Source organism: Miscanthus floridulus, chromosome 8, assembly GCF_019320115.1.
Source record: "Miscanthus floridulus cultivar M001 chromosome 8, ASM1932011v1, whole genome shotgun sequence".
In the NCBI taxonomy this organism is placed as follows: Eukaryota; Viridiplantae; Streptophyta; class Magnoliopsida; order Poales; family Poaceae; genus Miscanthus; species Miscanthus floridulus.
The window spans coordinates 189,087,350-189,114,590 of record NC_089587.1 but is presented as its reverse complement, the minus strand read 5'-3'; the positions used below and the strand labels follow the sequence as shown (position 1 = coordinate 189,114,590).

The 27,241-nt window shown below is 45.9% G+C and overlaps 1 protein-coding gene across 3 annotated transcripts; it reads right to left on the bottom strand.

The window, feature by feature from the left end:
- Positions 1-15,173: 15,173 nt before the first annotated feature.
- Positions 15,174-18,995, bottom strand: LOC136477782 (receptor kinase-like protein Xa21). Of its 3 annotated transcripts, none has more exons than XM_066476032.1 (3): positions 18,862-18,995; positions 15,989-18,623; positions 15,174-15,886 (listed from the first exon to the last, which is right to left on the bottom strand). In XM_066476032.1, exons 2-3 carry the CDS (start codon positions 18,576-18,578, stop codon positions 15,483-15,485), a joined length of 2,994 nt encoding a protein of 997 aa, XP_066332129.1. In that variant the 5' UTR covers positions 18,579-18,623; positions 18,862-18,995; the 3' UTR covers positions 15,174-15,482. The 3 variants fall into 3 exon arrangements, with proteins under 3 accessions (XP_066332129.1, XP_066332130.1, XP_066332128.1); XM_066476033.1 differs by having other exon boundaries at positions 18,835-18,985; XM_066476031.1 differs by having other exon boundaries at positions 15,989-18,985.
- Positions 18,996-27,241: the final 8,246 nt, after the last annotated feature.

Sequence of the window (27,241 nt, the reverse complement as noted above, 5' to 3'; positions counted from 1 at the left end):
GGACGTGCAGAGTCCGGTCACATACTTTCCAACCCTAAAATGGCTATAACTCTTAGCTCCGAACTCCAATTTCGATGATCTTGAACATTTTGGAAAGCTTACTCAGAGGGCTACACATCCCACATGCATACTTAATCCAAATCACAATGGATCAAAACAGTATTCCAATTCAAGGACCATCCTATAGTTCAGAGTACACCGAAAAACCTTTTTCTCTTCTCTAAGTTGATCCACAACAACTTCAACTTCTTCTCCTTTACAAATGTGCTAACACCACCAAGTGTACACTACCAAGTGCAAGTGTGTTAGCATTTTCAAAAACATTTTTCAAAGGATTAGTCACTCAATTTACCACGCCACTCTATCCTAGCAACATCACAAAGTTAGATCGCTCAAGTGGCACTAGATGACCGATATGCAAACAAGTTTGCCCCTCTTGATAGTACAGCCAACTATCCTAAACCCAGTCATAAACTTCTCTACACACCTATGACCAGTGAAATGAAATGCCCTATAGGTTATACCTTTGCCTTGCGCATTCCATTCCATCTCCAATGTCGATGTAACACATGCACCAACATGTTCAACAATGATCTGATCCACTTCATATCATCATGTGACCTTATTGGTTCATCGATCTTGACCTCACTTGCTCTTCACTGTTGCATCGGTCCATCGGTGCCAAGTCTTTGCTCAAGCATCCTGTCACGCGGTCCAGTGCTTCAAAGCCTTCGACTTGCCCTTCACTCTTGCAACCGGTCCATCAAGCCAAGCCTTGTCTTGATCTTCTCCACCTTAGTCACATGACTCCATGTCATATCTCATATGCAATGAGCTCCTTCATCACATGTGTGAGCTTTGCAACATCTCCGAGAGATTTTCACCACCATGACTATGGAGCATCGAGGGTCAGGGCATACAATAAGCAGGGAGCCGAGGCGTCCCTTGAGGATGCGATGGATCAGCTCGATGAGGCACGCGACATTGCCCTCCTCCACTCGGCTAAGTACCAGCAGGCATTGCATCGGTACCATAGCCATTGGGTGCGGGGTTGGGCCTTCAACATCAGGGACCTGGTGCTCCGGCTCGTCCAGAGCAACAAGAACCATCACAAGCTCTCTCTGTTGTGGGAGGGACCATACGTCATCGTGGAGGTGCTCCAACTAGGCACCTATAAGCTCAAGATCATCGACGACGAAGTCTTCATCAATGCCTAGAACATCGAACAGCTACGTCGCTTTTACCCATAATATATGCACGTACTTACGAAAATTAAGAATGACGTTTTTAAATGAAAAATGCTTTCTCTTATCGGTTTCGCTATAGTCTCCTCGATCTTTAGTGACACCTGACCCCAACAACGGTAAGGGGTCAGGCCTCACTCGGGGGCTGATAAAAGTATATCTATCCGATAGCATTCTCTGTGTCCGACCCTTTCTCATGTTAAGATCTAGAAGCAAGGGTTGTGGAAACAAACACTGAGTAAAACTATTTGGACTGCAAGAAACCTACGCCCCAGCGGCTATGGTGTTTTTGCTCTCCAGTGTGATTAGAGTTTTTTCGCATGTGCCTCGAGCTTTATAGCCTTAACTATGGAAAGGGTCAGAATGCATTAACCTTTTTATACAAAAAGGTATATCTATCTGGCAGACATTCTCTGTGCCCGACCCTTTCTCATGTTAAGATCTAGAAGCAAAGGTTGCGAAAACAAACGCTGAGCAAAACTGGTCAGACTACAAGAAACCTACGCCCCAGTGGCTACGACACTTTTTTCTCACCAGCGTGATTAGAGTTTTTTTGCCTACACCTCGAGCTTTATAGCCTTAACTACGGAAAGGGTCGGAATGCATTAACCTTTTTATACAAAAAGGGGAGAAGGGCTAAAAGTCTGTCTGGCCATAACAAAAATTAAAGAGCTTGTCCACTTATTGAAAGTTCACCGCCTGGCTTACCTAACTAACTAATTTCTTAGGGGGATGATCTCATCCTCTATCTTGGAAGATAAGTCCTATGCCAGAGGGGTCACCTGCTTCTTGATGTCGTCCAGCTCGGTGTTGGTGTATACAGGCACGAAACCTTGGCTCATCGTCGCCTCCCTTCGAAGATTGTGCGCACGCTATCTCTGGCCGTGCCCTCGAAGGACACACTAGATGATGGTTCACCCAATCGATGGGCCAAGAACCATCACAGGTAAGTAGGGATACAGAGCTAAAACACTCCCACAGCCCATTCAGGCCCAGGAGTTCGAAGGTTGGCCCACCGATGGGTTCACAACCGCTCTAGGGCACCTTTAGATTGAGGGGTGGAAAGGGATGGGCCCACTAGCGGCCAGTACCTAGGCGCATGAGCGCCATGGGCATCCCGGCCCATGTTCGAGTCTTGGTCGAGTTTATAATCCATGGTTTTTCCTCAAAGAAAGGTAGAGAGCCCTTGGGACCGGTCAAACGGACCCGAGAACTTTATAGATTGGCCGCAAAGAATCTAGAGTCGGTCACCAGCTGACCCAAGCTGGACCCCCATGAACAGGAAGCTGGGCCCCGCTTAGACCATCCCGTTCATAGCTCACCGAGCACCATGGTTCATCCATCGAGGAAATCGCGGCATGGCTCAACCCCACCATTTTATTGAAAGAACGCTTGAGGGAGGATGATCATAAGACGAGCCAACCCTTGACCAGACCCCTACTATGCATGGGGGCTCGAGGGAAGTTGGACTTGCAAGGAGACCGAACAGGCAGTCGTAGGACGATGGCGGACTGATCGGATCCTAGAAAGGGACCGGAATCAAGAAAAAAAATTCTGGCCCTAAGAAATCTGATCACGACAAAAGGGAATCACCATCCAACCAGGAAGCGCCATGGGCTACAAAAGAAGGCCAAGGCCCTCATAGTCCTCCCGTCCAAAAAAGACTACAAAGGAGTATTCTACTCCTCCATAGGCTTGGGGGCTACTGTCGGGTATCAATATTAGGGATACCCAAATCAAGGAAGTTAGCTCCCATGCTAACTTTCCTGGATGGCTCAAGACGTATTAAATGGTCTCGCTTGACCTCAAGGCTGCGGGCTCCATCTCGCCCGACCTCAAGACAGCGGGCTTCGTCTCGCTTGACCCCAAGGCTGCGGGCTCCATCTTGCCTGACCTCGAGGCCACAGGCTCCATCTCACCCGACCTCTTGGGTGCGGGCTCCGTCTCGTCAGACCCCTTGGGTGCATGTAAGGAAAATAGACCCTTGGCCCATTTACTTTGGATTTTGATGCTTGATGATCAACACAACCAAATTGGACTAATGAATTTACAAGTGATTGTTTTTTAGTTCAATAGGATGCAAGAAGTGACTTGGACGAAGGAAATGTGATGATCCGATGATCAACACCATAGGCAAGACCTTAGAAGCACAAGAGAAGACCCAAGATTTCAAGCAAAGTCTAAGCATAAAGATAGGAACCAAGCCGTACGCAAGATCATGAAAAAATAAGCTCACAGAAGTGACCGAACGCTGGACCAGACGCTAGAGGAACACAACCGGATGCTTCGATCAAGAGGCTCGACAACAGGCGCGACCGGACACTGGACCGGATGCTAGCGGCAGATTGACAAAATGTAGGACAGTAGAGCCTGGTCAAGTATAGAGAGGTTCTAGAGTGGTGAAAATGCGACCGAACGTGTCCGGTGGCATGTGACCAGACGCTGGCAGCGTCCGATCAGTGGATCGTGGCTCCAACGGTTGGGACGACCAGACGCGTCCAGTCAGTAGCAAAAAAGCGGAATTTCATCCCCAACGACTACTTTCTCAGTGGGGCTTATAAATACAACCCCCAACCGGCCAAATGAGTGAAGTAGAGCTGAGGAAACATATCAAGGGTGTTGATGCACCATTTTAGTGATCTCCACTTGCATAGTGCTTAGTGATTCATTAGGTGATTAGCGTAGGTGCTTTGCAAAGAGCTTAGGTTGATTAGACAACCGCTTATGCGCTTGCTCTAGGTTTAGGCCTAGTGTTTAGTGAGGTTTGCATACCTCTTACCACTCGGTGCTTGTATGCACCATTGTTGTACATCGGAGGGGCTTGTAGTCTTGCGAGATCACACCAACCGTGTTTGTGGTGTGGCCGCCACTGTGTACCAGAGGGAACAAGGCCCACGGTGTTTTGGCCGGAAGCTTGATAGTGAAGACGGCGGGGAGTATCCGGGAGAGGCTTGTTGGAAGGCACGTCGAAGAGCCACTTGCACGTGGGGAAGGCCCGAGGCTATCCACAGAGTTACCCGACTGAGAGCTTGGCCCTTGCGAGGGGCTCCAACGAGGACTAGGGGAAAGCTTGCGTGCTTCTCGATACCTCGGTAAAAATACCGGAGTCATCAATGGGAGTTTGCATATCTCTACCTTGCTCTTTAGCTTTTGCATTTACATTGATTGTATTACTCCTTTTGCGGTAGAGATAGCAACACATTAGTAAAACCATAGTTGCACATTGAGATAATTTATCTTTTGCATAGGTTTTGCTAAGGTTAGAAAAAGAGGCCATAGTTAGGAAGTAGAATTTTAAGTTGCCTAATTCACCCCCTCTTAGGCATCATGGTCCCCTTCAATTGGCATTAGAGCCGGTTGGCTCAATTTGGACCTTTGGCTTAACCGTCGTTGAGCCAACACCATTTAGAGTGGTAGGGATGGATACTTCTAGGCCTCCTCACTTTGATGGCACTAACTTCCCCTATTATCAAGCTAGAATGGCTTGCTATCTTGAGGCAGTTGATTTGGGAGTTTGGAGAGTCACTCGTGATAGGATGAAACTCATTAAGAATCCCGATAAACCCACGAAGAGTGAAGAAAAGGAAATTCATTTCAATGTTAGAGCTAAAAATTGCTTGTTTGAATCATTTAGTATGGATGTGTTTAACCAAGTGTTCACTTTAAATATGGCACATGAAATTTGGTTAAAACTTCAAGAGCTCCATGATGGCACATCAAATGTCCATGAGCAAAAACATTGTCTAGCTAATCAAAATTATGATTCCTTTACAATGAATGATGGCGAGCTTGTTCGTGATATGTATTCTCGTTTAAATCTAATTATCAATGAGCTCCATTCAATAGGACTAACAAAGCTAGATGATGCGGACATCGTGAGGAAGATCATCTCCATGCTACCACAAAAGAAATATGCAAGCATCATCACCATCCTTCACAACATGGAGGACTTGAGCACCATGACCCCGGGCATAGTAATTGGCAAGATAGTGGCATTTGAAATGTCACGTAAGATGGGTCAAGAAGAAGTCTCTTCATCAAGCAAAGGCAAAGCTCTTGCATATAGTGAGAAAAAGAAGATGAAGGGCAAGCAAGTTAAGACAAGCTCAAGCTCAAGCTCCTCAAGTGAAGATGAAGAAGAAGATGAGGATGAGGATGATGATAATGAAGAAGAAGAATCAAGTGATGATGATCAATCTTCCTCCTCCACCTCCAACCTTGATGAAGAATCAATCAAACTTATCAATAAGGTGGAGAAGATGATCCAAAGGCTCAATGTCAAGGGTGTGCCTATCCAAATCCAAGATCTCATTTTCACCAATCAAAGAAATGAGCAAAGAAAGAGAGGATGCTATAGATGCGACGAGTTGGGGCACTTTGTGGAAGTTTGTCCAAACAAGCCCACACCCAAGACAAAGAAGAAGGTGTGCAAGAACCAAGCCCTCACATCAATAAGGTCATGGGATGATTCTTCAAGTGAAGAAGAACACCATCACAAGAGGCGAGGCCGCAAGCACTCATCATCAAGCTCTTCTCGTGTGTGCCTTATGGAACGAGGTAACGAAAGCTCATCCTCTAGTGAGAGTGATAGTGATGATGAAATGCCTTCTTATGATGAAATTGTGCAACAAAATCTTAATTATGCTAAAGTTTGCACTAGTCAACAAAAGAAGCTCGAAAAATTAAAAGAAAAACTAAATAGTTCACAAGAAGTATACAAAACTTTGCTTGAACAATATGAGAACTTTGCTAATCTCAATGTTGAACTATCTATTAAAATTGAGCAACTTAAGGCTAGTGCAACAACAAATGCATGCACAATCAATGATGAGCAACTTGTAAAGAAAAACAAAAAATTAAAAGAAAAGTTAGCTAGCTCACAAGATGCTTATAAAAGTCTGCTTGCTAAAATGGAAACCATGTGCAAACATTGTGATGAGCTAACTAACAAAGTTGCTAATTTTGAAGCTGTTAGTACAACCCCCACTAAGGCATCTAAAAAGAAAAGTTCTATCTTTAACATGTCTAAAAAGGATGCCTCCACTTCTTGCAATGATTTATGTTTAGACTCACCCTCGTGCAACCAAGTTTGTGTTGAGAAAGTTGTTGTAGATATATACACACAAAAGGTTGCAAAGGAGAATGAGCAACTCAAGCAAGAAGTAGCTCACCTCACCAAGGACTTGACTCAAGTAAAAGGCAAGATGAAGCAAGCCCAACTTCATCAAGATAACACCATCAAGGGAGTGAAGAAGCTTGATGAAGGACAAACCGTGGTTTGCTATGTATGCCACAAGAAAGGCCACAAGTTCTATGAGTACAAGGTGAAGAATGGGGAAGGAGCAAAGAAGAAAGAGAAAAAGCAAACAAGCAAGCTCTCCAACACCTACACCAACAAGGTGGACAAGAAGGCCTCCACACCATACTTATTAAAGAAGAAGAAAAATGACAAAGTGGTGGCCATCAAGGTGAACAAGCAAGCCAACAATGGGGTCAAACGCTTTTGGGTGCCAAAGGAAATCATTTCTAGCATGAAGAGCACCAAGAAGGTTTGGATCCCGAAAGGGAAGTGAGAAGTCCAACGGACTTTGGGGAATTTGGAGACTTGGCAAAGTATGGGTGCATTTCATGGGGTGCATCATAATGGACAAAATCATTGCCAAGTGGGTTAGTGAATACTATAGACCCAAATTTCCCTTCCCATGTTAGGTAACTAGATGTTATTACTTTCAAGTGGTACTAGATTTAATCTCCTACAATTGGTATCTTAAAGCATCTAGTTACTTTTCATGCCTATGTTTGCATTTACATTCTTATATCTTTTGTCATGCATACACTAGGTATATCTTATGGTAGGCTTGCTCGGTTTTATTCTTAACCCTTGGAGCAAACCTACATGGTTTAAAATTGTTTAGGAGCACGTCACATAGCTTTTCTTTCGATTATTCATCTAATATGTGCCAAAGTCCATATTATAGATAATTTCCCCTGAATATCATCTTCGAAAATGATTCTCACAATCATGTGATGTCATATTTCAAGTGGTATTATTGATTCTAAAATCAATGTGCATGCCTTCTACAAGTATCCCACACTTGTGTGCACAAATTTAGGGAGAGGTTACTCTACAAGTTGGATGCTTTGAGACTAACACCTTTTCAAGCTTATCATGTGTGTAGTAGTCTCATTGCAAGGAAAATGGAGTCCCCACAGTTAAGCATCATACTTCAAATATCCACCACCTATTGCAAGTGGTAGAAATCAAATTAGTTTCCACATGTGGCATTTCTAAACCGATATCATCATGTTGACTTTATTTTGATATTTATATGCTTTCTCCATGCATTATATAGATTAAATTCCCTTGAGCAATAATTTGCCAATTATGCATATGCTTTGTCTTCTACCATATGTATGCATATATTTATGGGGAGCTTAATCTATATAATGTAAGAGTCAATTTTTGTGACCTATTCCACCCTCCACATAAAGGATCATAAAGTTTGACCCTCCCTTGTGCTACTAATGTCTTCCTTTTCGGTGTTTAATTCCAAAGGGGGAGAATTTAGAGGACCAAAATCAAGCATTAATAATTTACAAGTGGTAATGGTCCGAGAAAGGGAGGATAGTGGATTATGGATTGCCTATGTAATGGGGAGAATTTGTAGGAAGCAAGGCTTAAATCCATAATGTCACATGGGGATATTTGCAAGGGCAAGATAAGTTTTTATGAAGTATCTTTAAGTCCTACAAGTAGTATTTTTTAGCATCTAATAATCTTGCCCCTAGCATTGCATCCTAGCAAGTAGGTAGTTTTCAAAATTCCAAATTTTCTATTATTTGCTTGCTTTGGTCGTGTTGTCATCAATCACCAAAAAGGGGGAGATTGTAAGAAAAATGGACCCTTCGCCCATTTACTTTGGATTTTGGTGTTTGATGATTAACACAACCAAATTGGACTAATGAATTTGCAAGTGATTGTTTTGTAGTTCAATAGGATGCAAGAAGTGACTTGGACGAAGGCAACATGATGATCCGATGATCAACACCATAGGTAAGACCTTAGAAGCACAAGAGAAGACCCAAAATATCAAGCAAAGTCCAAGCATGAAGATAGGAACCAAGCTGTATGCAAGATCGCGAAGAAACGAGCTCACAGAAGTGACCGGACGCTGGAGGAAAGCAACCAGATGCTCCGATCAAGAGGCTCGACAACAGGTGCGATTGGACGCTGGACTAGACGCTAGCGGCAGATCGACCGAACGTAGGACAGCAGAGTCCGGTCGAGTACAGAGAGGTTCCAGAGCGGCAAAAATGCGACCGAACACGTCTAGTGGCATGTGACCAGACGCTGGCAGCGTCCAATCAGTGGATTGTAGCTCCAACGGTTGGGACGACTGGACGCGTCTGGTCAGGACGTGATCAGCGTCCGATCAGTAGCAGAAAAGCAGAATTTCATCCCCAACGGCTACTTTCTCAGTGGGGCTTATAAATACAACCCCCAACCGGCCAAATGAGTAAAGTGGAGCTGAGGAAACATATCAAGGGTGTTGATGCACCATTTTAGTGATCTCCACTTACATAGTGCTTAGTGATTCAATTGGTGATTAGCGTAGGTGCTTTGCGAAGTGCTTAGGTTGATTAGACCATCGCTTATGCGCTTGTTCTAGGTTTAGGCCTAGTGTTTAGTGAGGTTTGCATATCTCTTACCACTCGGTGCTTGCGTGCACCATTGTTGTACATTAGAGGGGCTTGTAGTCTTGCGAGATCACACCAACCACGTTTGTGGTGTGGCTGCCACCATGTACCAGAGGGAATAAGACCCGTGGCATTTTGGCTAGAAGCTTGATAGTGAAGACGGTGGGGAGCATCTGGGAGAGGCTTGCTAGAAGGCACGTCGGAGACCCACTTGCGCGTGGGGAAGGCCCGAGGCTATCCACGGAGTTACCCGACCGGGAGCTTGGCCCTTGCGAGGGATTCCTTGCAAGGGGCTCCAACAAGGACTAGGGGGAAGCTTGCGCGCTTCTCGATACCTCGATAAAAATACTGGAGTCATCGATGGGAGTTTGCATATCTCTACCTTGCTCTTTAGCTTCCGCATTTACATTGATTGTATTACTCCTTTTGCGATAGAGATAGCAACATATTAGCAAAACTGTAGTTACACATTTAGATAGTTTATCTTTTACATAGGTTTTGCTAAGGTTAGAAGAAGAGGCCATAGTTAAGAAGTAGAATTTTAAATTGCCTAATTCACCCCCCTCTTAGGTGTCACGGTCCCCTTCAGTGCGGGCTCCATCTCGCCTGACCTCAAGGCCATAGGCTCCATCTCACCTGACCCCTGAGGCAAAGGCCCCGTGCCGCCCGACCCTGTGGGTGGGGTTTTTGTCTAGCCCAATGGGGACCCATACCGCCGCCAACCACTCCAGGCCAAGCGTATGGGCCTAGGTCAAAACTCTGACACCAGGGAAGAAGCGGGCATGCCTCGATGTAACCCATGGCCATGATGGGCCATACCTAGGGGTTCACATCAAGAATAGTGTTGGGCATGCTGGTGTTGTTCTGCCTAATCCTTATACGGACGCTGACAGGCGCGTCAGTTCACCACGCCATCCGCTAGGATGGAGTGGAACACCATGACCGGCAGATGACATCTACGCATGGCACCAGTGATGAATAGGGCCATGATGTGGAGCCATCCATGTTGACATCTACAGGATCGACGAGACCTGCATGAAGGAGAAGAAGGACCCGGCGACCCTAGAAGCCTTCTTCTCTATCTCGTTCTTCTCCTTTTTCTCCTCTGTAACCTATGCTTTCTCTTCACCTATAAAAGGGGAAGCAGGGTGCCCCATGAAGGGGGGGGTGTAGCACATCTTCACACAACAGCACAACATGAACACACAGCTGAGCGACAAGCGAGCTCTCAGCACCCGTTCACTCCTTCCACCAGAGACTTGGGACCCTCTCCCTCTCTCGCCTATTTGTAACCCCTACTGCAAACCAAGTGCCAATAACATGAGCAACAGTGAACTAGACATAGGGACGTTCTGCCCGAACCAGTATAAACCCTTGTGTCCTCCGAGCACACCATGCGAGCCAAGCGTGCAAATACAAATTTACTCGTCGGTGGTCCAAAACACCAACAAGAGCTAAGCGAGTCATCAGTCAAGCGTCCCACTCCACTTCCCCCTCTTCCCCTTTTATAGGGGAGTTGGGAGGGAGGTTATCATTATTTCCCTAGGAAGGGCTCGTTTTCACAAAAAAAAAGCCACTAGGAGCTATAAATGGGACCTAAATATTATTTTTCAAGTCCCTAGGCTATGTAATTGGGCCCTGAACATAATAATAGGGGTCCCAACATATAATACGCCCCAACAATAGCCCCTTAGCTATTCAGTTTTGATCGAAAGTAAAAGAGCCAATAGCTGACTACAACTAAGTGTGGCCCAATTACAACTCAGAATCTACACACAACTTTTGTCTATACATAGATAGTCTAGGGACTACTTTGTCTCTAGCTAGTCTCTATCTTGTCTTTGGCTAGTCTTTGGTGGCAACCTTCACTCGGACCTCCAAGACCCGGTCTTTGGTGGCTTGCTCCTTCGCATGACATTGAGCCCCTCAATACCTTCTTTTCATAATTGAGACTTCACCAAAGACATTGAGGTAGCGAGGTAATTGTTGATGATCACAACATGTCTTCAAACTTTCACTCACGGGGGCCAAGCAAGGCTTTTTTCTTCAGGCGGATTGCATTGCTTGTCCAATGCACTCCTCGCCAACCCCTCTTGGCTTGCTCTTGTGAGAAATTCTTTTGGATTTCTTATGAGAAATTAACGTCGTAGGCATGGTAGATGTCGTAGATACCATAGATGGAGATCCCTTAATCCAATTTGCGGCGAAGTTGAAGTTGAAGGTGTTGACGGCAATATCCCTGCTTTGAATTGATGGCAATGGGAAGTCAATGGAAAAGCCTCTCGTCAAAATGTTGATGAAAGGGTTGTAGATGACGTCGAAGTTGGTATCGAACCCCTCGCCTAACTCAACCAATGTCTTGAACAACGGATCATCGAACATTCAATAGCGAAATAGGGAGCAAAAAATGAGAGCGAATGATGGAATTATTGGAGAAGTGGGATTAGGTGCTTTGATGCTGGTATGATCGCATTTGTGTCGTATCTAGTTGTCTTTCATGGGGAGGCTATGGGGCAAGGAGTTGTGAAACGAGCCCCTCGGCGCTTTTAGATTGCTTTGGTGCCAACCCCCATACCTTTTGAGGCAATAGAGCGAGAAGTTGCGAAACGAGCCACTCGTTGCTTTTAGATTACTTTGGTGCCAAGCCCTGTACCTTTTGAGGCGATGGGCCAAGAAGTTATGAAATGAGCCCCTCAACGCTTTTAGATTACTTTGGCGTCAACCCCCGTATCTTTTGAGACGATGGGATAAGAAGTTGCAAAACGAGCCCCTTGGCACTTTTAAATTGGTTTTGGCACCAACCCCGTACCTTTTGAGGCGATGGAGTGAGGAGTCACAAAATGAGTCCCTCAGCGCTTTGGCGAAGCCCCTCACTGGGATGTTGGCGAAAGCTTGACTAATGACACTAGTGTCGACTGTGAAATCAATTAAAACAAAGTTTGCAAAATATAGATTCACATTTTTGCATTTGTTACATGTACATGTTTGGCGACGCGAAGCTACCGAGCTCTATCAAATCATTCTGCTTCAGTTGCCTATTTATATATAACTTATTTTATTATTGGAAAAAGTCTTCTTAACCCCACTATTGGTGCTTGTCTACTTCACCCTCTCAAACTATTGACAGTGTTCGCCTAAACGGATTAAACGGCCGTTTAAACGGCCAGTAAACGATAAATGGTGGTAAACTGTTTTGTTTAGGGGGTAAACGAAAATTAAACGGTCAAAAAACGGGAAAAAACAGCCTAAACGGAACGGAGATAAACAACATTAAACGGGCTAAACAGCTGTTTAAACGCCCGTTTAGGCGAACACGAGGTAAATCTAGTTCAGTTTTGTATGGATAAATTTGTATACTTAAGTTTATTATATTTATAAATATGTACACTTGATATGTTACATGCATAAATATCTATATTTGGTTCTTTTCACATGCATAAATATATATATACATACCAAAATAATTGATTTTTACTCGGATAAATATGTATAAATGCTAGAATACTTAATTTTTTACATGCACATATATAATTATATGTATTTTTTTAAAGTACAAAACCGTTTAGACCGTTTAACTTCGTTTAAACACTGTGTAAACAACCTAAACGCTAAACAAAGGGCGACCGTGTAAAGACCGTTTACCGTTTAGAAAAACATTGACTATTGAAAATCGTCTAAATAATCCGCTGAGGTGGTTTTGAAGGTGGTTTTGCTAACGTGACATATTGAAAAGTCTATATAACCCCCTAAAATATCAAGAGTTGACTGCATGACCTCCTAAACTATAAAATGTGATATTTTAGCGCTTAAAGCATCTAATAATATTCAAAAGATAGTCATGTAGGATCATTTGGACACCGTATCCCACCACACTGGCCTAAGCACACATGCTTGCACACAAGCCCACCAGCTACCTCCCTCTCTAAGCTCTTTCGACGCATGTGCTACTGCCCGATGAGCACTACCTTGTTACCTACTCCACCACCTCGTGCACTCATCGATGACATTGAGCACATGCACTACGCTTGCGCCCTTGTCATCTGGTTCCTCCCACATCCTCGTCCCATCTCTCTTTCTCCTCCTATGACTACCTAAAAATTGAAGGACGACCAGATGGAGGATGTGAGGGGCTAAACAGTGATGATGTAGGCGTGGCGTGCTTGAGCTTAGTGCCATCGGTGAGTGATGGGAGCTGGAGCAGGAGACAAGATTTCACATGTTGCTCGTTTGGCAGTGGGTCAGTCTAGAAAGAGTAGGGAGGTGGAGGCAACAAATGGCATGCATGCAACCATGTGTGTTTAGGCTCATGTGGTGGGATATGGTGTTCAAACGACCCTAAAGACAATCTGGTGGGTCATTTGAAATTTATTTGATGTTTTACGGGCTATAATATTATATTTTTTAGTTGAGGGGTCATGCAGTCAACCATTGATATGTTAGGGGTTATGTAGACTTTTTTGCATGACACGTCAGCAAAACCACCTTCAAAACCATCTCAGGGGTTATTTAGACAGTTTTCAATAATTTGAGGGGTAGAATACTTGGTTTTATAGGTGAAGGAGTGAAGTAGACAACCACTAATGATTGAGGGGGCTAAGTAGATGTTTTCCTTTATTATTAATTTTTTAGGCAATGTGAAGTCTCCGAGCTTTTATCAAATCACTATGCTTCGCTTGGACGTATTTTTGGCAACGCGAGGTCACTATGTTTCTTTCATATCATTGTGCTTCGTTTGGTGTATTTTTTACAACGTGAAAACATTGAGCTCTTATCAGATCATTGCGTGCATAGAGATCGAAAAGGATGCATGTGGCGATCTACGACTGTTGACGTTTTGATCTTATCAAATATGTTTTTGCTGATATTGGGGAGTCTTATGATGCCAAGGCGCCCTTTTTGGCTCATGTGAAATGCTCATAGGGTGAATGGATATTACGAATGAACGTCATGATGCTGATGGATACATTCACAGATATAAAAAGAATGGGAAAGCATTTTCCTTTAGCTTCACCATCGTGTATCTTTGCGGGGGTCAAAATCTTGAACTCATAGACTTTTTATTTAGCTTCGCCCACATGTATTTTTGATGGTCAAAGTCTTCAGCCCTTGTACTTTTTATTTAGCTTCGCCCTCGCGTATTTTTTAGGTGACTAGTGCTTTCCATACCACGCACTTGTAATTTGTGTCTAAATTTGTTCATCATAGGAGCGCATTTGTCACTGTTTCATACTATTACCAGCTAGTGAATTTTGCATCGCGTGGGTTTGGACGGCTTAGCACTTTGGTTTGGATCTTCTTTTCATCTGAGGTCAATGTTTTTTAAAAATGAATTTCAAAATATGAGAACTTAAAATAAAATTTTCAGGTGGTAAATGATTTAAAATGAAAAGGTAGTCAACTATAAAGTTCCAGATCTCTTGAAGTACTATAACTTTGTTATGAAGTGTATATGTATTGACTTGATTTGGAAAAAAATCTATAAATTTTACTATGCTGCACCTATTTTTAGAGATGGGCTAAATTGCCAACCAAAAATGCTTCTAGAGGCAGCCAGAAAGCCTAGTCGTCTCTATTAGGCTCCGTTTGGCATGGCTTCTCCAGCGGCTTCAGAAGCCGTTTAGAGCTGTTTCTGCCAAACAGGGTAAAATGAAACGGCTCCACCGATGAAGCCCATAAAAACATGCTCTCACAGAGCTTTGGGGTGAGAAGGAGTCAAAAATAGTGGCTTCTCCCGGCTTCACCTTATCCTATATGGAGCATATATTAAGGAACTCTATATGTGGAACTGTTTTGCCAAATTATTTACCAAAACGGCTCTATCTCCACCGATAGAGCTGGTCATGGAGCTGAATCCCCCCAAAATGGCTTCCTTGGTGAAGTGGAGCCGTGCCAAATGGGGCCTTAATGTCATTTTTAGAGACAGTTCAGTTTTTTTTTTTGGCCTCTAGAAATAGGGGGTATTTCTAGAGGTAGACCAACTTAGAAAATATTTTTAGAAGTGGTTCTTGATAGAGCTTTCTCTGCCCAAAAGTGGAGGCATTTATAAAATTTGTTTCTTCAAGTAGTGGACGAGCATGAGTACTTGTTTACTTTTAATTTATCTATGTATACGTTCTTTGGGTTCATAAGTTAGAATATTTGGAAAGCATGTTTGACAGATTAAGTAAAGTTGCTTTTCCACATGCATCTTGGAAGCACATCATAATTTTTGACTTCTCTGTCCTTTACCCCTTTTAAATTGATAGGTCTGTTTACATATAACTCTCAAAATCGTCTAATATATGGATCATGTTTTTTACGCTACAGACGCTGAAAGATTATTCTCTTCCCCCGTTGAAGCGTACAGACATCTTTGCTAATTCTCTCTAAAGCAAAAGATCTTTCCGTTTTAAAATGGAAAATCTTTCGTCTACTCCAAATTAGAATAGAAACTTTAATTTGGATTTTTTTTTGCATCGTTCCCTTTCAAGTGCATGAATTTCAGCATGCTCTATTTTTCATCTTTATGCCTATATTGTATCGAAGCACGACCTAAACTAATTATACAGGCTCTAAGGAAGAATGGTCTGCCCTTGCATTGGGTAATTGTTGTATACCATATGACCTTCTAGCCGCGTTCAAGTTAGCTGTTACCTGTCTCATATTCATTCGTTCGCTTGGGAGTAGACGCGTGCAAGAAAGAGCAACTCCAACGAGAGACAACAGGCATCGACGAACCTCATTTCCCCTTTCCACTCTTGCTAGCAACATGGACTCTTCTTGGAGATGAGCATCTATGATATGTGACATCTGTTTTGGAAAGTTCTTCTCCACAAAGCTGACAATGTTCATTTCACCCTCAAACATTGAATCAGTTGGCCTTTTTCCAATTAGCATTTCCAGAAGTATAATACCGAAACTGTAAACATCCCCACTAGTTGATGCATGAACACTTTGAGCATATTCTGTAAAACAGATCAAGTAAATGATTAATGCAATAAAATTTAGATACTCATGTGCATAAAAAGGTTACCTTTCACAAGTACGGGACGTGGCAATAATCTTACCTGGAGGGATATATCCTATTGTTCCTTTAATTGTGACTGAGCCATTAGAACCAAAATGCCCAAGATTTATAGGCGTAGAATCACGAAGAAGTCTTGAAATGCCAAAGTCTCCCAGATGGGCATTCATGTCATCATCAAGAAGGATATTAGTTGGCTTCAAATCACAATGGATGATAGGCCTTCCACAGTCATTGTGTAAATAAGCCAAGGCATCAGCTATGCCAATAGCTATGCTTATTCTATGAGCTAAGGTCAAACATTTTGGGGCCACACCAGCACATCTGTGATGCAACCACGTGTCCAAATTCCCATTAGGCATGAACTCATAAACTAAAGCTACGAAATCATTGCCTTTGTTGTCTATTGTCGTACATGCAGTTAGGATTGGAACAATGTTTCGATGTTTGATAGCTCTCAAAGCTTCACATTCTGATAAGAAACTTCTATCTGCACATTGTATGCCCAGATCAAATACCTTAATAGCTACCTGAATTTTAGCTTGAGTTAACTTCCCTCTGTATACCGAACCATAACTTCCTCTCCCAATTAGGTTTAACTCTGAGAAATTTCTCGTAGCTTCAGCTACATCCTTATAAGAAATTCTAGGGAATTTCTTACCAAAAGAAAGCATCAATGTGTAGCTGGTTCTTGATGTCTTCTTCTCAAAAAATATGACATAAATAAACATTATGAGTGACATGAATCCAACTATGGGGATAAATATGTTGAACCAAGTGCACTTGCTTTCTATTCTCTGAGAAAATGAAGGGCATGAGGGCATATGGAGATCAAAAGCTCCTCCACAAAGATCCATATTACCGTCAAGATAAACAGACGAAGCATTTCTGAAAATTCCATCCATTGGTATTTCGCCTTGGAGATCATTGTAAGAAAGGTCCAGCATATTGAGTAATTGTAAATTACCTAGAGCTGTTGGAATGGTGCCAGACAAGTTGTTGTGGGCAAGATTTAGTTTGTTCAAGTTTTCTAGATTGCCAACAGATTCTGGAATGTTCCCTGCGATAAAGTTTCGCTCCATATTGATGGTCACTAAGTTTCGGCATAGGGCCAAATCATCAGGAATTTCCCCAGTAAGCTTGTTTGATGCAAGCTCGAGGTTGATAAGTTGTTTAAGGTTGCTAATCTCTAGTGGAATGCTCCCTTCTAGATTATTATGACTAAGGTTCAGCTTTAAAAGCAGTGGAGGCGTACCCAAGGATGATGGCATGGGACCTTCAAATCCATTGTTGTCTAGAAAGAGTTCTACCAACCACGTGAGATTGCCAGTGCTGGGTGGAATGGGTCCACTTAGGTTGTTTTTTCCAAGATTCAAATGCTGCAGGTTTTTTAGGTCTCCAAGCCATCCATCAATGCTGCCAGTGAGACTGCCTCCATCTAGTGACAATTGAATCAACCTAGAAAGTTTTCCTATAATTGGTGGGATTGTACCTGACAGCTTATTTCCACCTAAGATTAAGTACTGAAGACTAGACGATAAGTTACCAACTGAATTTGGTATAACCCCCTGCAGCTGATTGCTTGATAGTGCTAGCACTTGTAGAGCACTGCAGTTTTCTAGCGCATGCAAGAATTCCCAGCTTTCACTATCTTTTGCTTCAAGCATGTTCAAACCAAGGTCTAGTGTAAATAAACTTGAAAGCTTCCCGAAGGAGCTAGGGATCAGACCAGTGAAGTTGTTAGTCTGTAGATATATGTGTTTTAGCATTGAAGCATTACCTAAGGAATCTGGTATGTGACCTTCCAGCCAATTCTGGCCCAAGTATAGCATTTCTAAATTGGAGAGACGATCACCCATATTGCTTGGTAGGCTCCCTCTTAGTTGATTTGCATGCAAATCTATTCCTTGAAGTAAGGACAAATTAAATAGGCTTGCAGGGATAGTACCTGAGAGGTTATTTCCCCCAAGGCCCAGCATCGAAATATTTGAAAATTGGCCAAGTTCACCTGGAATTGTTCCTTCAAGTTGATTTTCTTGAAGAAAAAACTCTTCTATATGGGTGATGTTACCAAGGGTTGGCGGGATGGTCCCAGTAAGATTATTGTTATTAAGGGCAAAAAAGACCAGTTTCTCAAGGAGACCTATTTCCCGAGGAATTGCACCATTGAGTAAGTTATGGTAGAGATGCAACTCCTTAAGGTTGGAACAATTTGTGAGCGTGTTTGGAATAACCCCATCCAATGAGTTGTAGCCCAGATTAAGGATTTGCATCTTCTGGAGATTGTTGAGATGTGGTATTTGGCCAGAGAACTGATTGGTAGACAGGTCTAGTGTATGAAGGAATGTTAGGTTTCCAACAGATGGAGAAATCGAGCCTGACAGGCCTTGGCCGGTAAGGTTGAGTGCTGTGACTCGCCCGTGGTTCTTCGAGTTACATGTGACACCTCTCCACTTACAGCAGTGGATGCTAGTGTTCCACGAGCTCATCAAGGATCCAGAAGGGTCATTGGTGATGGCTGCCTTGAAATCAAGCAAGGCGAGCGAGTCCGTGCTATTCTCAGGGACCGTGGAACAACTGATATTGCCTACTCCATGAGATGTGACTAACAATATTGCTAGAAGCATAAGCATGGTGAGTTTCACGGTCTGGTCGTCAGGCAATAGTGCCCTCGTTACCTGCAAAATACGTAGAACCGTATACATAAATGATAAACATTGTGTGGCGTATTCTAGCCATATACCAAGAACTACAATATCATGAAAATGGAATTGCATTTAATTTAACCAATGTTGAAATTTCACTGCATGCAAACAGCAAATGAGAGATGGTCGACAAGATTGACAGCAGAGAGCACAAACATAAAGATTGCTCGAGCAGCGCTAGTACCGCACAGGAGGAAAGAGAAGAACGCACTTCTGTGCTTTGCTGAAGCCTACAGAGCAACGCTGCTTTCCCGCGATCCTGAAGAGCACAGACCGAACGGCTTTGGTTTTGGCTGCTGGTGTGCTAGTACAGGAGTATGTATGAGCTGGTTGGCTTTAAGATGGATGCACAGCTCGCAAGTCACAAATGGCTCAAGCTCCCATGGGTTTAAAAACAGATTACAGCCGCATTACATCCACACACTTGCATCATCCGATCATCGTCACGCCACCTTACCTTATCTTGACCGCCGTTGCAACCAAGACCTGGAGTCCGTCAAACTCACCAGTTACCGCCACTTTTCAGCACCCATCTCGTCAGTCGTCACGTCACCCACCGCCGCCGTCGTTGTCTGAGCTGGACACAAGATTGTTGCGGAGCATGACAACGCAGTGCTCGCCTGCTCGGAGGCCCCGACGCGGAGATCGTCGATAACGTTGAGGACTTTATTGAGTACGAGCTGCCGGTAAAAAAGACGAGGCAGCTGTAGCTACTGAATGGGCCTTGTTTTGCTATAATGGGCTGAATCGTTCGAACAAGTAGTCCTGTATGGTGGCTAAACCACAATTTCGCTAATGGGCCGTACTCACCGGTTTCTTACTCATTTTCGTCCTGGGTAGAAAAGAAAAGAAAAGAAAAAAAACAATCTTCCTCGATGCAATCGTGGGCCATCTTGCTAAGTGGAGGCTATCGGTTTATATCACACATCAATGGACAATCCAAGCAGACCTGGTATGCTCTGCTCATGTTCTGCCGCGAGAAATTTCTACGAGTCCGGAAACAATCAAATCTTACTCATTCAAATTTCAAACAAAGACATGGCATTTTCGCCCCTTTTATTTACACGCGCGCACGAGATATGACTGCCTGTACCAGATATACTATAGTAGAAATTGCGATTGCCCGTTCCAAACAGGGACTAGTGTTTTTTTCTTTTTGAAAGCAACAGCGACTAGTGTTTACGAGATGCAATCGCTGAATGCGACAAAGCTTCGACGATTGGAATTTGGATGTGACGTGCAAAAGTGGCCTCCATCGGATGAGTGGACCTTTTCACTTACTCTGTTCGTCTATGTTAAAATTTAGCTTATACTGAAATATTATAAGAAAAAAATACTATTACATAACTAAAAAGTAGTTCTGCATAAGCTCACGCCAACGTGGCAAAGTCAGCTCCCTACCCGGCCCGGCCTTTATCGGAAAGCAGGCGAACGACAAGTCCTTTTCCGGGAGCGTGCGGGCATGGACCAAGCCACCACTATCCTCGTCACCTCCGGTGTCTTTGTCCTGCTCTGATCAGTACCAACACAAACCTCTCCAGCTGTGCCCCCCTATACAAATGTTACCCGTAGATGTGTTTACGTGCGACGTCAACTGTCGACATCTGGATCCCTGCTGAGAGTTGTTGCAATGCAATGAGATGGATTGGGTCGCGACGAATAAAGCAGCGGCGCCTGCTGAGTGCTGACGACGACGTACGCCGTGGACCACGTACTAATGCATGCATCGTACGCGTTGAAGTGGGCAAAGCCACGGACGGACGTGCGCCGTGCGCGCGCCCTGTCCGGCTGTCCCCCCTGTGCGTGCACGTTGGCACGTGAACATCCATCCATCCATCCACCCGGCACAAGCACATGCATGTCAGCGCTCAGGGGTCAGGGCAACCAAACCAACACGACTGCACATGGGTTATGGGTATGCGAGCGACCGCGCAGCTGCTATGACTGAGCGCTAGCGGCCACCAGCTCGCAGCAGAGAGATCCATCAGCACCAGCAGGGTTCTCATCTCAAGTCTCCACGGTTTATTAGCGGCAGCAGCACCCTGCACCTGCGCGAGAGAGATGCACGGCACGGGATGGGCAGATGCCCCCGTGCGACGCGTAAAGGCGGGCGGGCGGACGCCGTTTTTTAGGGGATCCCATCCCACCAGGCTTTTCCGACGGAGAAAAAAAGTCAGCGACGACAGCGGGGCCTGGGGCGGTGAGGCCTTTTCGCCAGCGCCGCGCATGGCTTTCTGTGTGGTGGGGTGCTGGACTGCTGGTGCTGGTGCCGCGGACGCTGCTCGCCCTCGCCGCGCCGTCCCACCCATCCATCATCGCCTTCTTCCCTTTCCCCGTGCCGACGAACAGCGTCAAACCATCATCAGCCCGCACGCTTCCATCGATCCGGCAGGGGGGCGCGCGCGTCCGCGGCCTGCGCTGCGGGCACTGGCGGGGGCACCGTGTCCGCGGACTGCGGAGGAGGCAAGGGCACTCGATGGATCGCTCGAGTAGCAAGCAGCGTCTGCGTCTGCGTCTTCAATTCGTGCGTCGCAGACTCGTACTCGATCGCTACTCCTGCTGTTCCATACAGTGGCATACAGAATCTGCGCGTAGCTTTTCGTGGGCTATGATTATTGAGAGAATTCCTTATTTGACACTGGAAAAATGAGTCATTTTTTTTTTGGCCCTGAAATTTTCTTCGTTCCCTATTTGACACTCACTTCAACTTTCGTTCCTAATTTGACACTGCCGTCAAATCCGTTAGCTAACGGTGTTAACTAGCCGTTAAAAAGACGTTTTTGCCCCTAGAAAAAAAAGCGGCGAAGCAAATTTTAGAGGAAAAAAAACCTGCGCCTTTTTTTTAGCTGGGCGCAGGTTTTTTTTTCTCTCAAATTTGCTTCGCCGTTTTTTTTCTAGGGGCAAAAACGTCTTTTTAACGGCCAGTTAACACCGTTAGCTAACGGATTTGACGGCAGTGTCAAATTAGGAACGAAAGTTGAAGTGAGTGTCAAATAGGGAACGAAGAAAATTTCAGGGCTAAGAAAGGAATGACTCATTTTCCCAGTGTCAAATAAGGAATTCTCTCATGATTATTTCCCTGTATATGATCTTGCTGCGGTGGAGCGGCATCGATCGATTTGTGCGACTTGCCTTGGCCTCGAGCGACCATGGCATTATTGGCATGATGCGTGCTGTTGGAATAATGCTCAAAGCGTGCTCCTACCTGGATTCTATTTCTCGAAAAAGGGAAGGGACGAAGAAATGGCGCTACCGTAACATGAAACCACTACGTATATTCCTATTCCACCACAGAAATATATTGGATTCGGTGGCGCCCGGACTACAAAATGAAGGTGCGCGTGGAATGCGCAGCATTGGACAACTTGCTAGTGAGATGAAAAAAACATGAAAACAAGAAGATCACCTATTGATTGATCCAATAAAAAAGATCACCTTGTTACACATTTGTTTACCATAGAAATATATTGCATTCGGTCGCGGCGGGACTACAAAATGCGCGTGGAATGCGGCAGCATTAGACAACTTGCTAATGAGATGAAATAAACATGAAAAGAAGAAAAAGAAGATCATCTGTTGATTGATCGAATAAAAAAGATTACCATGTTACACATTCGTTTACCACAGAAATATATTGGATTTGGTCACACCGGGACTACAAAATGAAGGTGCGTATAGAATGCGCAGCATTAGTGTCGGGTTCATAAACCCGGGTTTCCAATGGACCCGCTTCCCTGCGAAACCCGGCCTAGCAGTCGGCGTTGCAACACACGCGTCTGGGCCGGCCCAGATACATAATGACAGGTCGGGACAACGATCCGGTCCCCGACCAGAGGGCATGGCCAAGGTGGGACCGCAATCCGGCTCCGACCAAGGATACGTCGGACCTCTGCTCGCTGCTCTTTCTCGACCGACACGGTCGGGACCAACTGTGAACAACCAACCGGGGACGCCCGCTCGGTGAGGGCCCGGAGATCAGGCGGAGCAGATAAGGTAAGGCGCTCAAAGTCAACAGCAATACCGAGGACCGTACCCTGCCATGCCTTGCGCACCTGTAGGACGGTATCACCAAGCCATGCCAGACGGGAGCTATACAACCTTCCAAACGCGTCAGAGCACAAACAGTATTGTAGGCGCCGACGTTTGCCGTACCAGGCGAACACGGTAGAGCCTACCAGATGCGTCTGAACATAAACAATATTGTGGGCACCGATGACCGTCTCGTACCCGACAGTATGGGCAACAAGACTAGGTAGCACACGTATACACACTCTCTCTCTTTCTCTGGCATGTAAGGCCATCCCCTTCAACTATAAAAGGGGATGAGCTCTCTCCTAAAAACCCCCTCGAAAAAGGCTAGATGACTCGAGGACTCGACGAACTGAGGACTCGAATAGCTCTAGAACTTGACAGCTACACAGAGCATACACTCCAATACTCAGCGCACGTTAGAACACCCGTCACTCTCTTCCATTCGGATCAGAGTCCGACCGGGCCTTTAACATCCTCCTTCTCATTCCTACTCGTTTGTAACCCCACAGCAAACTTCGAGCACCTAGGCTCAGGAATAAAGTCATCGACCGACTAAAACTGGACGTAGGGCATATTGCCTGAACTAGTATAAATCATGTGTCATTGAGTGTTAGGCCACATCTGATCACAACGCACGTCAAAGCTATAAATATTTACTTGTTGGTCACTTTTCGCACCGATAGTTGGCGCCGTCCGTGGGGAAGACGCCGTGCATTCACTCTTTTGGTGATCGGATGGCCCACCTTTCCACCATCTTCAGCATGCATCAGAGGCGGGCGCAGGTTTTTTTTCCTCTCAAATTTGCTTCGCCGTTTTTTTTCTAGGGGCAAAAACGTCTTTTTAACGGCCAGTTAACACCGTTAGCTAACGGATTTGACGGCAGTGTCAAATTAGGAACGAAAGTTGAAGTGAGTGTCAAATAGGGAACGAAGAAAATTTCAGGACCAAAAAAGGAATGACTCATTTTCCCAGTGTCAAATAAAGAATTCTCTCATGATTATTTCCCTGTATATGATCTTGCTGCGGTGGAGCGGCATCGATCGATTTGTGCGACTTGCCTTGGCCTCGAGCGACCATGGCATTATTGGCATGATGCGTGCTGTTGGAATAATGCTCAAAGCGTGCTCCTACCTGGATTCTATTTCTCGAAAAAGGGAAGGGACGAAGAAATGGCGCTACCGTAACATGAAACCACTACGTATATTCCTATTCCACCACAGAAATATATTGGATTCGGTGGCGCCCGGACTACAAAATGAAGGTGCGCGTGGAATGCGCAGCATTGGACAACTTGCTAGTGAGATGAAAAAAACATGAAAACAAGAAGATCACCTATTGATTGATCCAATAAAAAAGATCACCTTGTTACACATTTGTTTACCATAGAAATATATTGCATTCGGTCGCGGCGGGACTACAAAATGCGCGTGGAATGCGGCAGCATTAGACAACTTGCTAATGAGATGAAATAAACATGAAAAGAAGAAAAAGAAGATCATCTGTTGATTGAACGAATAAAAAAGATTACCATGTTACACATTCGTTTACCACAGAAATATATTGGATTTGGTCACACCGGGACTACAAAATGAAGGTGCGTATAGAATGCGCAGCATTAGTGTCGGGTTCATAAACCCGGGTTCCCAATGGACCCGCTTCCCTGCGAAACCCGGCCTAGCAGTCGGCGTTGCAACACGCGTCTGGGCCGGCCCAGATACATAATGACAGGTCGGGACAACGATCCGGTCCCCGACCAGAGGGCATGGCCAAGGTGGGACCGCAATCCGGCTCCGACCAAGGATACGTCGGACCTCTGCTCGCTGCTCTTTCTCGACCGACACGGTCGGGACCAACTGTGAACGACCAACCGGGGACGCCCGCTCGGTGAGGGCCCGGAGATCAGGCGGAGCAGATAAGGTAAGGCGCTCAAAGTCAACAGCAATACCGAGGACCGTACCCTGCCATGCCTTGCGCACCTGTAGGACGGTATCACCAAGCCATGCCAGACGGGCGCTATACAACCTTCCAAACGCGTCAGAGCACAAACAGTATTGTAGGCGCCGACGTTTGCCGTACCAGGCGAACACGGTAGAGCCTACCAGATGCGTCTGAACATAAACAATATTGTGGGCACCGATGACCGTCTCGTACCCGACAGTATGGGCAACAAGACTAGGTAGCACACGTATACACACTCTCTCTCTTTCTCTGGCATGTAAGGCCATCCCCTTCAACTATAAAAGGGGATGAGCTCTCTCCTAAAAACCCCCTCGAAAAAGGCTAGATGACTCGAGGACTCGACGAACTGAGGACTCGAATAGCTCTAGAACTTGACAGCTACACAGAGCATACACTCCAATACTCAGCGCACGTTAGAACACCCGTCACTCTCTTCCATTCGGATCAGAGTCCGACCGGGCCTTTAACATCCTCCTTCTCATTCCTACTCGTTTGTAACCCCACAGCAAACTTCGAGCACCTAGGCTTAGGAATAAAGTCATCGACCGACTAAAACTGGACGTAGGGCATATTGCCTGAACTAGTATAAATCATGTGTCATTGAGTGTTAGGCCACATCTGATCACAGCGCACGTCAAAGCTATAAATATTTACTTGTTGGTCACTTTTCGCACCGATAGTTGGCGCCGTCCGTGGGGAAGACGCCGTGCGTTCACTCTTTTGGTGATCGGATGGCCCACCTTTCCACCATCTTCAGCATGGCGGGCTCGAGTGATACGATTCGCTTCGTCTCGCTAGAGTTTTTCACGCTCCCACTTATTGGGATGTGGGTTCCTCCCGTCTTCAAACCGCTTCAGACGTTCCTCTTCGGAAGCCTGAACTTCGTCGTCAACTGGCTCGGCGTACTCCGCCTCCGTGAAGAGGCGCTCGTCCCAGCGTCCACTAGAGGAGGAGCGCCCTTCACCGGCCTCAGGCCACTCGACGACCTCAACGTCGAGACAGTCGCGCTTCGCCTTGAGCCCATGCTAGGCTCAAACCTCATAGTGAGTGATGTACATATTGTTCTTTACTCACTATTTAACACCTCCCGCCGACTCTTTGAAGGGACCCCGTTGTCCCCACCGCGACCACCGTGCGACCGGTTCCCCTACGGCTTCACGTCCCCCATGGACGCGTGCCCGTGGGGGCTCCGAAGGATGCTGACACCGCCCCCTCTCACATCCAAGTTCGTGGGGATGGTGGGCTATTGTCTCACCTCCTTTCACGACCTCAGGGCACCTGGCCACCCTTTGTCCCGGATGTGCGCTATGATGGACGTCCCGGGATAGCCACCGGTGGTAGTGGAGTCTCTGCAAACTCACACCCCTCTGGACCCCATGCAAAGGCCCTCACGCGTGCGCAGGAGCACAGCGAGGAGTTACGATAAAGACGGCAGAGCCAGCCGCCACCTGCGCTAGCATGCTCGGCGCAGCACGCTGCGCCACATGCGCATAACCTAGCCAGCGGCGCTCGGGGTCACGCCTGTCAGGTCTAGCGTAACATCCTAGACGGATAGAATGACCCCCTTAGTTTACTTGGGCTGGCCAGAACATCACTGTTGCGGTGATGCTTCTGCGTGGCCTCCCCAAGCCTACCGACCCCTAGGAACATGCAATCCACCGGAACCTCCGGGCGCTGGTGGAGACCGCCGCCATTCAACAGGCAGAGAGCTCTACATTGTGACATCGGCTCATGGCCTCTTGCCCAACCGAAGGGATAGGGCTGCATCAGTCGAATCGCTCCACCCACTCACCACTGCAATTGCTGGGCCTAGGGCAGGAAGCCGCCGCTGCACCATAGCCTGACCCGACGCCCGCTCCACACCAACCACCTATGCGTGAATGGCTCGGTCCAAACTATGATGCTCGCAGCATCATCAACAATCGACGCCACGCCCGACATGATGATGACGTCCATCGAGTGGTGGTGAGAGCAGGCGGCGTGGGCCCCGGCCTGACCATCGATGAGTGTGGGGACACGCACCCCAGACATTGTGGCCGACCAAATGATCGGAGCCTTAGCCCGAAAGGCTAGGGGCCATGGCCTTTGGTCATTGCATCCAGAAAGCGTCGTTCCCACAGTGCTTCCGACCGCCCACCAACGTCGCCAGATACACCAGGGAGATGAACCCCAGTATATGGCTCGAAGACTTCCAGCTCCTGTTAAGCCAAAGGAGTGGATGATGACTACTTCATCATCTAGTACCTCTCTATCTGCATGGGGGCATGTTTGAGCATGGCTCAAATTCCTTCCGCCCAACAACATCTGCGACTAGGCGAATCTCAAGAGGGTCTTCGTCAGAAATTTCCAGGGGACGTATGTCCATTCTGGGAATTCCTAGGACCTCAAGAGCTGCCAGCAGGAGCCCAACGAGTGCTTGTGGGATTACATCCATAGGTTCTCAAAGCAGTGCAACTCTCTTCCTGATGTCGTCGACGTGGACGTCATCAACGCGTTCCACTCTGGGACAACCTACAAGTTCTTGATCCACAAGCTCGGCTGTGTGAAGCCCCGTACCACCCATGACCTGCTTGATGTTGCCACAAACCATGCCTCCGGCG